The following is a 13,829-nucleotide window of genomic DNA, read 5'->3' as shown; positions in this document are numbered from 1 at the left end:
CTAAGAGAAACACTTTGTCCTAACCATGTGTGCATGTGTGTGCGTGCTGTGTGAGTTTGCATGGAGGTTAACATATGGTGTCTCCAGTTGCTTCCTACCTTATTTGGATATGTGAGCATAGTATATGGATGTCAGTACGCGTAGCTGTGTGGGTGATGTTGCTTAAATATATGTTTGTGGAGGCCAGAGGCCTTTGTTGGGTATCTTACTGAACCACTTTCCACTTTACTGGACCTGTAGCTAACCAATTCAGCTAGAGTGACTGACCAGCAAGCCTCTGGAGTCTATTTGACTCTGCCTCCTTGCACTGGTAATCCCACTCTTGAGCCTGGCCTTTTTATTGCAAGTTCTGGAGATCCAAACTCAAGGCCTGTGGTTATAGAGCAAGCACTTTACTCAGCCATATCCCCAGCTCTATCCTTTTGATATCTACAAAGCTGAGTAATACAGGAAATGTCAAAGTTTTGTAAGCAAACCTGGGTTTGAACCCTACTCTTAACTTTTCTTCTTTGGCTGTCCATTCCTCTTATTTGAATATCGGCATCTGTGATTCACATAGTCATAAAAGATTTACAGTAAGGCTGGAGAAATGCCTAAGTAGTTAAGAATACCAGCTGCTCTTCCCAGAGAACTCAGGTTCAACTTCCTGTACCCACATGGCTGCTCACAGTCATCAGTAACTCCAGTCCCAGGGGGAAATCCAACTTACTCTTCTGACCTCTGTGTACACTGCCCTCAAATGGTGCACGGCGTGTATGTAAAACACTCATACACATGTTTTTTAAAGAGAGATTTAACAGATACCACACTATCTTGAGGGTCAGCTTAGTAGGAGATGGAAAACATTTGCTAATGAGTTCTGCTTCTCACCACTGTAAAATCCTTTCTCTTTGTAGCTCTGGACTTACTGGATAAAATGTTGACATTTAACCCTCACAAGAGGATTGAAGTTGAACAGGCTCTGGCCCACCCATACCTGGAGCAGTATTATGACCCAAGTGATGAGGTAAGAGCCCATGCTTCTGGCTGATGCATCAGAGATGTTTGTTTAGTAGTCAGCAGAAGCTTTAGCCGTGCCCTTGTCAAGATTTTCCTGAGGAACACAATGCCATACCCACCTTCTCTCCCTGAGGCTGAGCACTGTCAGGCACAGCAGGTAAAGCAGTGCATGTAGAGGAGGACGGCTACACCACTGTGGAGCTTGGAAAGAGGAAGGTGGGACCAAGACAGCTTACAAATGAAAGTATTTCATTTGGGGCTCATAATTTTAGAGGTTAGAGTCCATGATCATCTTGGCAGAGCACAGCAGCAGGCAGACACAACACTGGAGCAGTAGGTGAGAGCTCACATATTGAGACAAAAGCACAAAGCAAAGGGAAGTAACTCAAAAGTCTTCTGAAACCTCAAAGCCCTTTCCTTGACATACCTTCTCCAACAAGGCCACACCTTCTAATCCTTCCCAGAGAGTTCCACCAACTGAGGACTAAGTATTCAAGCATGAGCCTATGCTTCCCACAGCTAAAATTGGAATGGCTTGTGGCAGAAAGAGATAGATGAATTATGTACTGGTCCTGAGGGTTGAGGGTGAAGAGATAGGCAGCCTTCTGTTGTAACAGCAAGTAGAGTTAGTTAGCCAGTGACTCACACTGTGACCTCATGACTCTTCCCATTGTGCCATTCCAGTGAATCCAGAGGTAGATGTGATAGCTCCTGAGAACAGACTCTCATACTTTATACCATGCTTTCTCCAGAGCACACCCAGTGCCTTGCTTCTCTGGATCCCCTGGCCAGCACCAGTTTAAGCTCTCAAGGATAACCAAAGAAGATACAAAGTGAATTAAAATTTTAGGTTTTTCTACTTGGGGACTTAGAAAACAAAGCCTGTTCTTAATGTAGGAAAAAGCAAGTAGAGTGTTTAAATTAAGGTACAAAATACAAACATGGCTTAAAATGATAAAATGGAAGAATGTAGAAATAAAGATGTCTTAGGGTTTTATTGCTGTGAAGAGACACCATGACGTCTGCAACTCATATAAAGGAAAACATTTAATTGGGCTGGTGTACAGTTTCAGAGTTTATTACCATCATGGTGGGACTTGGCAGCATACAGACATGGTGCTAGAGAAGGAGATGAGAATTCTGTCTGCTTCTTGATCTGCAGGCAGCTGAAGTGAACTGTGTCTCATACTTGAGCATCTGAGACCTCAAAGCCCACCTCCACAGTGACATACTTCCTCCAACAAAGGCCATGCCTCCTAATAATAGTGCCAAGCATTCAAACACGAGTCTATGGAGGCCATTCATTCCTATTCACACCACAACACAAAATGTCTTTTTTTTAAGTGGTGGTCCCTTCCACATCCAAGACCACCCATAAAGCACTTGCAGCATACCTACAGTGTGATGACAAAGAAGTCAGTGGGAACTCAGAGAGCTCAGGCTCTCCTCAGTTCTTTGAACTGGGTATTTATTTCCTAAAGTGCTAGTGTTATCCTCAAACAAACTGAGGCAGTATATGACATGCATAGGATGCTTTGTGTGGTCCTGCACACTCACTGTCCTTGAGAGACAGATGTTCTCTTGAGGATGGGAATTCTTTTCACATGGGCAAAATATTACACAGTATTTGATTCCATGTATGAGGATTAAGTACTACATAAGATCTGGAGGTCTAGGTAAATATTGATTGATAGCTGACATCATTGTCTATCTTTTTAGTCCTGTAATATTTTAGTTTTAGACATTTAAAATCAAAATATGGGTCAAGTGGTGGTGGCACATGCCTTAAATCCCAGCACTTGGGAATCAGAGACAGACTGAGTTATGCGTTTGAAAACAGCCAGTCTTCCAGAGTAACTGTCTCAAAAAAAAAAAAAAGAAAAAGAAAGAAAAGAAAATGGGGCCAGCAAGATGGTTCAGTGGGTAAATGCAGTTAAATGTACTTGTCGAACCTGACAGCTTCTTCGATTCCCAAGACCCACGTGGTGGAATGAGAAAATGTCTTCTGCAGTTCTCTTCAGTCCTCCGTGCTCATACTCCGGCACACATGATCCCCCACACAAGATGATTTGGTTGGTTGGTATTGAGTTTTTGAGACAGGGTTTCTCTGTATAGCCCTTGACTGTCTTGGAACTCACTTTGTAGACCAGGCTAGCCTCAATGTCAGCTTCCTGCCCCTGCCTCCCAGCTCCTGGATCAAAGACATGCACCACCACACCCAGCTTAGGGAAGGGTAGTATGAATTGGATTCAAGGTACCTCGCCTCAGCCATTGAATTCTCTTTTGTTCTGGCCATGAGTCTGTTCCAAGCTCCAATGAAAAATGTTTTTTCAAGAAATCAAATATGGTGCTAGGGTATTGTTCACTTGATCTTGTTCTCGCCTGTCATGCATGTAGTTCTGGTATCATTCCCCAGCAATGTATAAAAAAGCATGATGGTCATGTATGCTCTAATCCCAGTGCTCTGTAGATGTGAAAATCAAAAGTGAAAGGCTTCATAGAGAATTTCAGGCCAATTTGGGATACTTGAGTTCCTGTCTTGGGCAGCTAGCACCTATAATCAAAGTTTTCAGGAAGCTAGGGCAAGAAAATTATAAATGTAAAACCAGACTTGACATAAACAAAGTTAAAACTATGTCAAAAAGTATTTAAGTTAGGATGAAGAAAATACTTCCTACCCAGTTTTATATTTTTCTATATCTGATTTTGTAGTTTTATTTTATATGCATTGGTGAGTAAAGTAGGATGCATTTACTTATATGCAGACATGGGTATTTCTCCACAATACTAATCTTCATATAATTCAAATGTATTTGTCTTAGTGTAACATTTTTGTTTTGTGGTACTAGGCATTGAACCCAGGTCTCAAGTGATCTACCCTGAGCTTACATCCCCAACTCTGTTTTTGCTGTAAGACAAGTTCTCGCTAAGTTTTCCAGGCTGACCTCACATTCAACAGTCCTCTTGCTAGTTTTCTGTTTTTATGTATGTAAAACCACCTCTACTTTTGTTACTGAGATATTTAGTACCTTTAAAACATTTGAAAATCCTTCTAGGGGATGTGATAAGTTCAAGAAATTCTCAAAATAACCATGGTTATACCCCCCTCTCCTTTTGTGTGCAGAACTTCACACATGCTACCAGTTAGCTGCACACTAAGCCCTAGGACTTTTCAGATTTGTGTGGCATTGATCCTATTGTATAAATTTCAGAATTTAAGCCAGACTTATGTTGTAGATCAGTAAATCACTGCCTTGACCATGACAATTTGTGACTAGTAAATATTGTTTTTGTCTTTAAGCCCATTGCTGAAGCACCATTCAAGTTTGACATGGAATTGGATGACTTACCTAAGGAGAAGCTCAAAGAACTCATTTTTGAAGAGACTGCTAGATTCCAGCCAGGATACAGATCTTAAATTGGTCAGGTATCTAGAACTTTAACTATACAGTTAACCCCCTAGCAAGGGAGAGATGGTACAAGTTAAAAACATCTTTAGAAGGAAAAAGGAAATCCCTTGGATTGATAGAGCTTTCCTTCTGATTGCTTCATGGTATGGAATGAAGAAATTAAACTTCGTTTTTCACAGATATGAGGACATGAAATAAAGTGGCAGCTCTTAGACACTATGACAGTGATGTGTATTGTGGGGGTGGGGGTACATGTGAGAACATTACTAGGGAAGGAATAGCTTTGAGGCATTTACTCCTGAAAAACCTTATTTTACTTTATATGACATTTTAAATGTTCAGAAATTCTATTGTGTAACTTTCATGGCCTTGGGACTGTGTGGTTGGTTGGTTGTTTGGTTGGTTGTGGTGTTAAGGATTGAATCCAAGGCCTCATGCATGCTAAGCAAGTATACCACTGAGCTACACTTCTAAGACTTGAGAAGAGGAAATTAATGGAAGAGGGAAAGGGGGTTAAAAGATAATGAATAAATATGCTCAAAATACATTAACATGTATGAAAATGTCAGTGAAACCCATTATTATGTACAATTAATATATAATAAAAAACATTTAAAAATAAAGATTTGAAAAGATAGAATTTTATTCACTAAACACTGTAACTAAATGGAAGCCATTCATGACAAACACTGATAGGAGAATTACACATAGGAATTAAGCAAACTAGGAAGACAGTGAGTGTGTGAGGGGAGGATCATGGAGACTGCAGAAGACATCAAAGAAAGGAAGGAGAGAGGAGCACAGCATGGGAAGAGAGAAAAATTAATAAACAGTCCCATAACCGGGCGGTGGTGGTACACACCTTTAATCCCAGCACTTGGGAGGCAGAGGCAGGTGGATCCCTGTAACTTTGGTCTACAAAGTGAGTTCCAGGATAGCGAGAAATGTTTCACAGAGAAACCCAGTCTCGATTGAAAAAAAAACAGAAGGAAATGGATTTCATGCTGTGATGCTGTGGCTTCATGTTTTGAAGGATTCAGTTGGGGATTGGAACATGCAGTGCACAGTACTTCTTGTGCTGGCTAGAAAGCATGAGTGGTTCCACTGCTTTCAAAGAGAGGAGGGGTCTCTTGTTAAGCTTTGTGTGTTCAGGGTAGCAGTCTAGTCTCTAGCAGTCCCTCCATCTTCTGTCTTCAAGATAGTCCATCATTTTGTATTCTTTTCCATAATCCTTTAAATTAGAACTAAAGATTATTTGAAAGTTAACTTACTCTTTAGGAGTCATGTTCCTTCCCATCCACTCCATCACACCATCACCACAGTACCAAGTTTTATTAGGGATTACTTGTCCCTTTTGTCTGTACTCAAGGGGATTAATGGGCCTTGTTGACAGCTCTGTTAATCTTGCAGTTCTTGTCCGTTCTGTGTTCTTGGGCAGATTCCCTCTTGAATAAAGTACAGCTGCAGAAGAAGTAATCCACAATGTTTGAGTTTTCCAATTGTCTCCCCAGATGAGATCCAAAAGAAATAGCCCAAGTACTTATGCTAGAGAATCTCCTGATGGACCTGATTGACAGATGTCACTGTGCCAGATGCCACTGTTGTTGGTTCACACATGGAGTATGGGCTAGAGAACTGAGAAAAGCTTTCTTGAGGCAAAGTCTAGACTGATCTCTCAGAAGGATCTGTATGTTCCTGGACTGAACTTCATGAACTTAGGTACAAGAACTTAAGGGAGAATATGGTAAAAGAAGAGAAAATATAATTTATGTTAGAATGTAAAACAGTGAGGTAAAGTGTTCTAGATGGGCTGAAGTACTTACAAGGGAAAAGACTTAGAGAAGCAGCTTGAAAGGGGCTGGTGATAGCCTTGCAAACAGTCGTGTCCGTCCATGGCCACTGCAGACAAACAGCCACGATGATGCTAAGGTGGTGTTGAGTGTTGACAAGAAGCCAATAATATTATTACAGCAGTTTAGTGTTGGAGAACCATATATGCTTAAAGCTTGGTATTTTCAGAGTGCTTTCAATGACAATTTTCAACTATTCTGAATAATTAAAAAAATTTTAAAGTAAATACTCATATTCCACCACCAGGTGCCGTGGACGTTTGACTGCACTCACTCTCTCCTCTTACCAGTCTGTCTCTTTCGCCGTCTACCTATTAACCCATCTCATTTGTTCCATACATTTCAAGGAGAAATTGCTGTCTAGACTGACTTACAGTTTATTCCTTTAACATAAAAATAAAGGGCCAGGGGAATGGCACAACCACCTGTAACTCCAGTTCCAGGGTGTACTTCTCCCTCTTGCAGGCTCCATCGTCACTGTACACACATATAAAAAACCCATACACATAAAATAAATGATATTTTTTAAATAAAAAAAGTAAAAATTCAGAAGATAGCACTGAAGTGTATGGTGACAGAGACAGGTCCTCTCAGGTTCATTTTGCAGGTGGTCATACTCCTCAGTCTTTGTCATATATCTGAGAACTTGACAACAGTATGAAGAAATGTTCTTGAGCTCAGACAAGCTCCAAGCTGAGGATAGGGAGTGCTGAGAGATAGGGACATTAGAAGGAGGGCACACAACTGTTAGTTGTGCCCTCAAACACTGCTACCTGGGGCTAGCTTTCAGGTGTCCATCTGTGGCCAGAGCAGTTCTGAAAGGTGTGTGGGGGGGGGGGGGGAATTGCATTTTGCTTATGGGCATTTCCAGTGATAATCTAAAGTGGTGTGGTCAGTACCTCATACTCATCCAGCGCCATCTCCTCAGTTCCCCCCCTTCTATAGATATAGAAGTAGGTCTTTCTTCCTCTGCCTCTTTATGAGTTTCCTTAGGCAGGTGGATTACTAAGAGCATTACCCTCAGCTCCCTTTGTTTCCTAGAAGATAGAAGCATTTTAGGGCCTCATTAACCTGTCAGCCTAGTTGACCTATGGCACTCCTCCTTCCCACCCTGACTTTTGCAGGGGGTGGCAGGATTTCTCTGTGTGTCCCTGGCCAACCTTGAAATCACTCTGTGTAGATCAGGCTGGCATCAAACTCAGAAAAACACCTACCCCTGCCTCCTGGGTGCTGGGATTAAAGGCATGTGCCACCACACATCTGGCCTCCACCCTGTCTCTTGAGTGGCAGGTGAAAGCCATATCCCTGAAGTTGTTTGCGGCCTATCAAAGCAACACTGCCAGATTTTTGTGCTAGTATATCAAATCAGTAAAATCCCAAAGAGAAGATCTTCCTAATATTAGAAGCACTTGTTCACTATACCAGCCCAACTAGATTTTCTTATCAGAATCAGATACATCATAGGACTTACATGGCAGTGCTTTCTCTTCTAGTACAAAATGATGAGTACTAACGAGGCTGACCTGGTCTGTCATGTCTGAGCCTGAGTGTCGGCCATGTCTACCCCCAGTAGTGTGAACTTGAACAAGCCCTCCAGGAACTCCTAATACTCAGGGCTTTGGGGGCCCTGACTCAATCACTGGACTGCATTATGGTGAGAGAGGATTGGGGTATGGTCTCTCCCAAGTAAAAACATACTTCAGAAAAATAAAAAGAGATATGATTTGTGTTTTCCTGTAGTGACATTACAGGTGACCAGCCGTATTCAGGCTGCTGGAGGGGAGGGAGAGGTGTCTTGCTGAGCACAGACAGATGGATGTTTTGCTGATCAGAAGATAGATGACAAGCCATTGACCTGACTGCTTCATTTCACCTTCTAGCATGGAGACCAACTACAGCTTCTTACCTTTCAGCACCCCAGCATACTGTTCTCACTCCCCATCAGGGCTTAGTTCGTTCTCAGTAAGAGAAAACTTGGGCAGTAGCAACCCCATCGTCCCATTGCAAGTATAGGTGACTGTCCTGCCTGTTCATCTAGCAGAAAGGGAACTTTCTAAGATAGGAAGGTCTTTTCAGTAGAGATGCAATATTTTAAAAAGATCCTTTAAACTCTGGTGTTTGGCTATGGGAGTGGAGGGTGCTACATTGTTAGTGAAGGGAAAGCCAACAATGCTGTGAGTGTGATTAAATGTGGGCATGTGTTTTCCCTTAGTCACCGCGTATCTTAGTGTTTCTATTGCTGTGAAGAGATACCATGATTGACAATGTTTATAAAGGGAAACATTTAGTTTGGGCTGGTTTACAGTTCAGAGGTTTAGTCCATTATCAGCATGGCAGTGTACAGGAAGACATGGTGCTGGAGAGGTAGCTGAGTTCTACATCCACATTGGCAGGCAGCAGGAAAAGAGACTGAGCCACTGGGCCTGGCTCGAGCTTCTGAAACCTCAAAGCCCACCCCCAAGTAACACACTTCCTCCAACAAGGCCACACTTTTTGTGACACCGCTCCCATATGGAGGAGCATTTTCAATCAGACCACCACACTGTACCAACTCAACTCTTAAAAATTGTCTGAAAAACCGGGCAATGGTGGCGCACGCCTTTAATCCCAGCACTCGGGAGGTAGAGGCAGGCGGATCTCTGAGTTTGAGGCCAGCCTTGTCTAAAAAGCTAGTTCCAGGACAGGCACCAAAGCTACAGAGAAATCGTCCCTGGTTGGGGAGTGGGGTTCTCTAAGAAAGTTGGCTGTGAAATGAGGCTGCGTTCAGCCTTCAGGACCCGCATGTTAGAGATGCCATGTGTGTGTGAGAGTACAGTGACCTTTTTAAGGCTCTTTATTCCCATTACATTTTACCTTGCTGTTTGTACTGTTACTGCTATTGTGACATGGTTCAATCCTTACTCCTGAGTTTGTCTTTTTTTTACAGGACAAGGGCTCAGAGGACTGGACGTGCTCAGATGTCGGTGTTCCTCCCAGTTCTTGACCCCTGGTCCTGTCTCCAGCCCGTCTCAGCTTACCCACTCTGACTCCTTTGAGCTGCTTGGAGGGGCAGTTTCTGGTAGTAGTGGCTTTTATACTTTCACAGAATCCCTTCGTCCAGAGATGTTTCCTGGCACCAGTGCCCTGCAGCAGTGTGCACATTGAGTGCACTTACTGCATACTGTTGCTTAGTCACTAACTGCTTTCTGGTTTGAAAGATGCAGTGGTTCCTCCCTCTCCTGAATCCTTTACATGTCATCCTGCTGAACCATGCAGCCTCACCAGAGCGAGTCTTTCCAAACTGGCTCCAGTCACTGGCTCTCGCTTTACAGTAAAGAATGCTATTACATAAGGCACTTTATGTCAGTGACAGCTCAAAATTTGCACATTATCTGTTGACTAGTAACTCTACCCAGAGCAGGAGCTTGTGGACATCCCTGGATGGTATTGCAGGCTGCAGGGGCATGTGCTTCCGTCATGGGAGTCCTTTGGGGGCATTTTTCTGTGTATCATGTTAGTTCCATATTTAAGGTATGTGCTATTTGCCCAGCTTCTAAAAAATTGGTCCTTCTTCTAGAAAGGAAGCCTTGCACTGGCAATGTTATTCTACAGGTTTTCTTATACTGTAATGGAGGCATAGCACTTGCCAACATGTTAGGTGCTGTCCTTAACCAGAGATTTAAAGTAACAGCTGTGCTTGTCATTTGCTGCAAGATGTATAAGCACTGAGCTCTAGAAGTTTCTGGTGAAGTAGAGAGCAAGCTGACCTAGATGTTCAGGGAGGAGCTCCATATATGCCTTGAGCTGTTTCACACAGAAGGCTGTTTGCGTAACCACATTCACTGCCTTGGGATTTAGGTAAGAGGAACGCTGCGTCTTTAAATGAGAAAGTGTACAGTTCTTCTCTTACAGCATGTCAGCATCTCAAGCCCACTTTTCAGCAGTATAATGACTTATAATAAAGCCTTCATGAGCTCTCATCATGAAGCTCTGTTCTGTTGCCAAGTTGAGGTGTTTCTGGTACCGCTGAGTTAATGTCATAAAAGACTAGCAGTAACTGTTCGGGCTCTCTCCTATTTACTGATTGCCTCTCTATTCTGTTCCTGCGCTGTGTGCTGTGGAGTTGATGGTGTTATCCCAGTACAGTGCCTCCTGACCCCCCTCACTGCTCTCTGGTGAGAAGTTTGCCTTGTTCCATACTTACTGTGCCCTTGCATGACTGTTAAGGCTTTCTGTGCAGAGATCACTGTCCAAGTGTCATAGCCTATGATTGAGCAAAATCTATTGTGACCTCTGAGTTGTTTTCCACAGAGAGATTGCTACCCAGAAGATAACTTAGGAAAGATAATTCTAGTGTTAGCTTTTTATTTCTCAGCCGTCTTTTTTGTTTTTCTCCCTTGTTTTTTGACAGCAATGGAGAATGGATTCTATATAGACTGCCTGCTAGTATGAACAGCAATGCACTTGTAACTCATGGAAATAAATGTACATCTTTATCTTTACACCGATGATACGATTCAGTGTTGATTTCCTCTGGATCGGTGTGTCTTAAGTGGATAGTCATAATCAATTTATAATCTGTGCTTTAGACAGAAATGTTCCTGGGCCTCATTCCACTCCTCCCCCACCTCTTTCCCTGCACTGCCCCACACAGCTGTTTCTATAAGATGGCTTAGGTCCTCTGCCAAACGTGATTGTGCACACCTTTAGTCCCAGCCCTCAGAAGGCAGAGGCAGGTGGCTCTCTGTATTGAAGGCCAGCCTGGTTTACATAGCGAAGTCCAGGACTACATAAGCCCAGCCTCGAAAGAGCAAGTAAAAGAAAGGTCCTCTCCTCATTCTCTGGACAGCAAATTATTCTGACATAGTCCAAACATACAAGGCTGGAATCTGGTTCCTTCTAAAAAGGGCCTTCCTGCCTGTGTGACCCTAGAGAACTGTGAGAAGGGCTCCTTGGAGCCGTGGTACCTGCTGCCGGGTTCAGAGTGACACACACATCTCACCTGCCTGCAGCATGGCTGACTACTCACAAACCAGATCTTGATTCTTGCCCTAAGTACCTGCCTTTCACTTCCACACATGAAGTCCACTCAGCTCAAATAATACACTAGTAGCGAGTTTTCATTTTTCTTTTTTTTTTAAAGCATTGACAGTTTTCCTACTTGTTTATATTTCTAAGGAAGGTTTTCATATTATATTACGAGATTAATTTGCAATCTTCTAAATCAGGAAACCATAACCTCACCTTCTAGACTGAGCTTTCTGCGCTCCCCAATCCTGGTACTGTGGGATGAGATTAGCCTGAAACCACTCGCTGCATCCTACAGTCACTTGCTATGCCACAACTAGGGTAGCTGTCATTATGTGCATGGCATATGACACACCCGAGGCCATGTAGCCACTGTGACTGTGACAGCTGGTAGCTGTCGTGTATGATCACACTCATTACTTTAGTTCTTCTCACATTTCCAAGATACACTGGTGACATTGAGCGCCTCCATTATGTATATATGGTGGGTTTTTCCATGTCTGAAAATTTGAGCAGAACGCTGGTGAGAAAATTAAGCTCCTTTTAGTTAATTGAAGAAGACACCTGCCCAACAATCCAAGACAGATTATGAGCATTCTGCCCAATGTTGAGCCAACACTGACCTACATTGAGGCCTCTCAGTAAAGAATGGTGTGTGTGCATGTGTGCTTGCTCACCTCATTCCTGCTCCTGAGTGGGACAGTGCAGTGGGGTGGAGGTGACCATTGGCTTTGAAAAGCTGTGTACTAACAGCAGATGTCTCTGAGGGATCACAAAGGTCGACCACACTGCATGCCACATAGTGTTCAGACCACTTAGGGGAGCGTTTCATCTGCTTATAACACTTATGTTAATATTAATAGTTACATTTGAATTTTTGGTGACTTATATAGTATGGTAATGGTATGTTAATACACAAACTCATATATGCATATGCTTTGGGTCCTTCATAATTCTTTTATATTTGTAAATCAGTGTTTTGGAACAATCCCAAGTTTAAGGGAAATATTTTTGTAAATGTAATAATGGTTTTGAAAATCTAGCAATTCTTTTGCTTACGCATTTTTAAAGCATTTGAGCTTTAAAATTGTTGTGCTACTGTATGAAATATGGTACCTAAAACCCAGAAGAGAAACGTGGAAGAGGGGAGTCAGTGTGACTTCTCATACAGTGTCCAGCATGACATAGTGGATCAACAACAACAGGATCAGAGTCTCTAGGGTTGCTTCAGGTTTACCTAAAGCTTGTTGCCCTTTTGTGCCATTTATCCCTGCGGAACACTCCAGAAGTTCTTACACTGCTTTGTATCTGCTTTGTATTGTTGGTACATTTTTGGTATTGTATCCCAAAATGCATAGATTATTTAGGATAATGGTAAGTTTAAAAAAATAAATGTTGAAGGAAGATTTTATTGAGAATCTAAATGTTGTTTCATTATATTGTTAAACTTTAACATTTACCTGTGATTTATGTGATTTGGTTAATGTGTATAAAAATTGTAAGAGAAGTTTATATTTCATTTTAATTCTTTTGATGCTGTAAACGTGCTTTTTAAGAGAGATTATTTGAATGTTTATGGCACCTGACTTGTAAAAAGAATTACAAAAAAACTCCTTAGACTCATTAAATTGTGTCACTGTGTTACCAGGTAACGGTGCTGTTCAGTACGGTGTAGTCGTTCCACATAGCATGCCTGCTGACTTTGATTTGACTGTAGCTATTAGTAGTAGTCACAGATTGATGCTCTGGGTGACTGAGTATTCTGTTGAGACCTTGGTTATGGGGAAGGAGAAGGCCCCTCCATCCCCCGCCCCATCCCCTGGCCTTCAGTGGCCCCAGTACAAGCAGACGTCAGGTACAGTCTCTTTTCACACCAGAAATTCATGACTGTTAACAAGTCTTGAGCATTGGCTTCTTAGTGTGGTTGGCAGTGACTTATTTACAAGTTAGAGATATGGACAAGTTTTTTTTAAATGCTGGGGTGACTTTAGTCACTAACTCCAAGTTGACCACCTTCCCCTCTGTTCTTAGCTATAACTGGCTCTCTTTGTGCTCAGTCTCTGCAGCAGACTGTCAACTGTGAAAGGGAATCAGTATCATATGCCATGTGTACAGAGGTATAAAAATAAATTTCAAGTAGTTATCACCAATACCACACAGCAAATAGTGAGTACCAAGTCTTCCTAAGTGTTTCTATGACATTGCATGTTGTTGCATGGTGCTAGTAAATCTCTGCTTTGAAAACTCCTCAGGAAATGGTGTCACCTAAGCTGAATGGTTCAGAAGGGTATCTTGAGCCACTTGGCATATCACATTCAAATCTTCAGGAGAAAACGATGGAAATGACTATTTTCTTTGTTCATTGCTGAAGCCTGATGGTTATGGTTGACCTACTTTACCATCTCTTAACAGCCATGACAGACCAGCATCTTCATTGCCATACTTAATCTGAACTAAGACTGGGGGTGGAGTCACAGCAGGTAGAGACAAATGTAGAAGTCCTCCTTGAGGTCCAGTACCCAGATGAACAGGATAGGGCCTGAGAGTGTCCATAGGAGTAGTA

The 13,829-nt window shown here is 42.4% G+C and overlaps 1 protein-coding gene across 1 annotated transcript in view; it reads left to right on the top strand.

Annotated features, from left to right (window-relative positions):
- The window catches only part of Mapk1 (mitogen-activated protein kinase 1), a 65,316-nt gene extending 52,639 nt beyond the window's left edge, over positions 1–12,677 (top strand). Inside the window, exons 7-9 of the mRNA XM_038345025.2 lie at positions 897–1,006; positions 4,301–4,426; positions 9,186–12,677. Of these exons, the coding sequence (XP_038200953.1) occupies positions 897–1,006; positions 4,301–4,417 (227 nt within the window). The 3' untranslated portion in view covers positions 4,418–4,426; positions 9,186–12,677. The remainder of the gene's footprint in view (positions 1–896; positions 1,007–4,300; positions 4,427–9,185) is intronic.
- The last annotated feature ends 1,152 nt before the right edge of the window (positions 12,678–13,829 follow it).

The sequence above is a fragment of the Arvicola amphibius genome, chromosome 10 (assembly GCF_903992535.2).
Source record: "Arvicola amphibius chromosome 10, mArvAmp1.2, whole genome shotgun sequence".
Taxonomy (NCBI): Eukaryota; Metazoa; Chordata; class Mammalia; order Rodentia; family Cricetidae; genus Arvicola; species Arvicola amphibius.
This window is presented reverse-complemented; position numbering and strand designations above follow the sequence as displayed.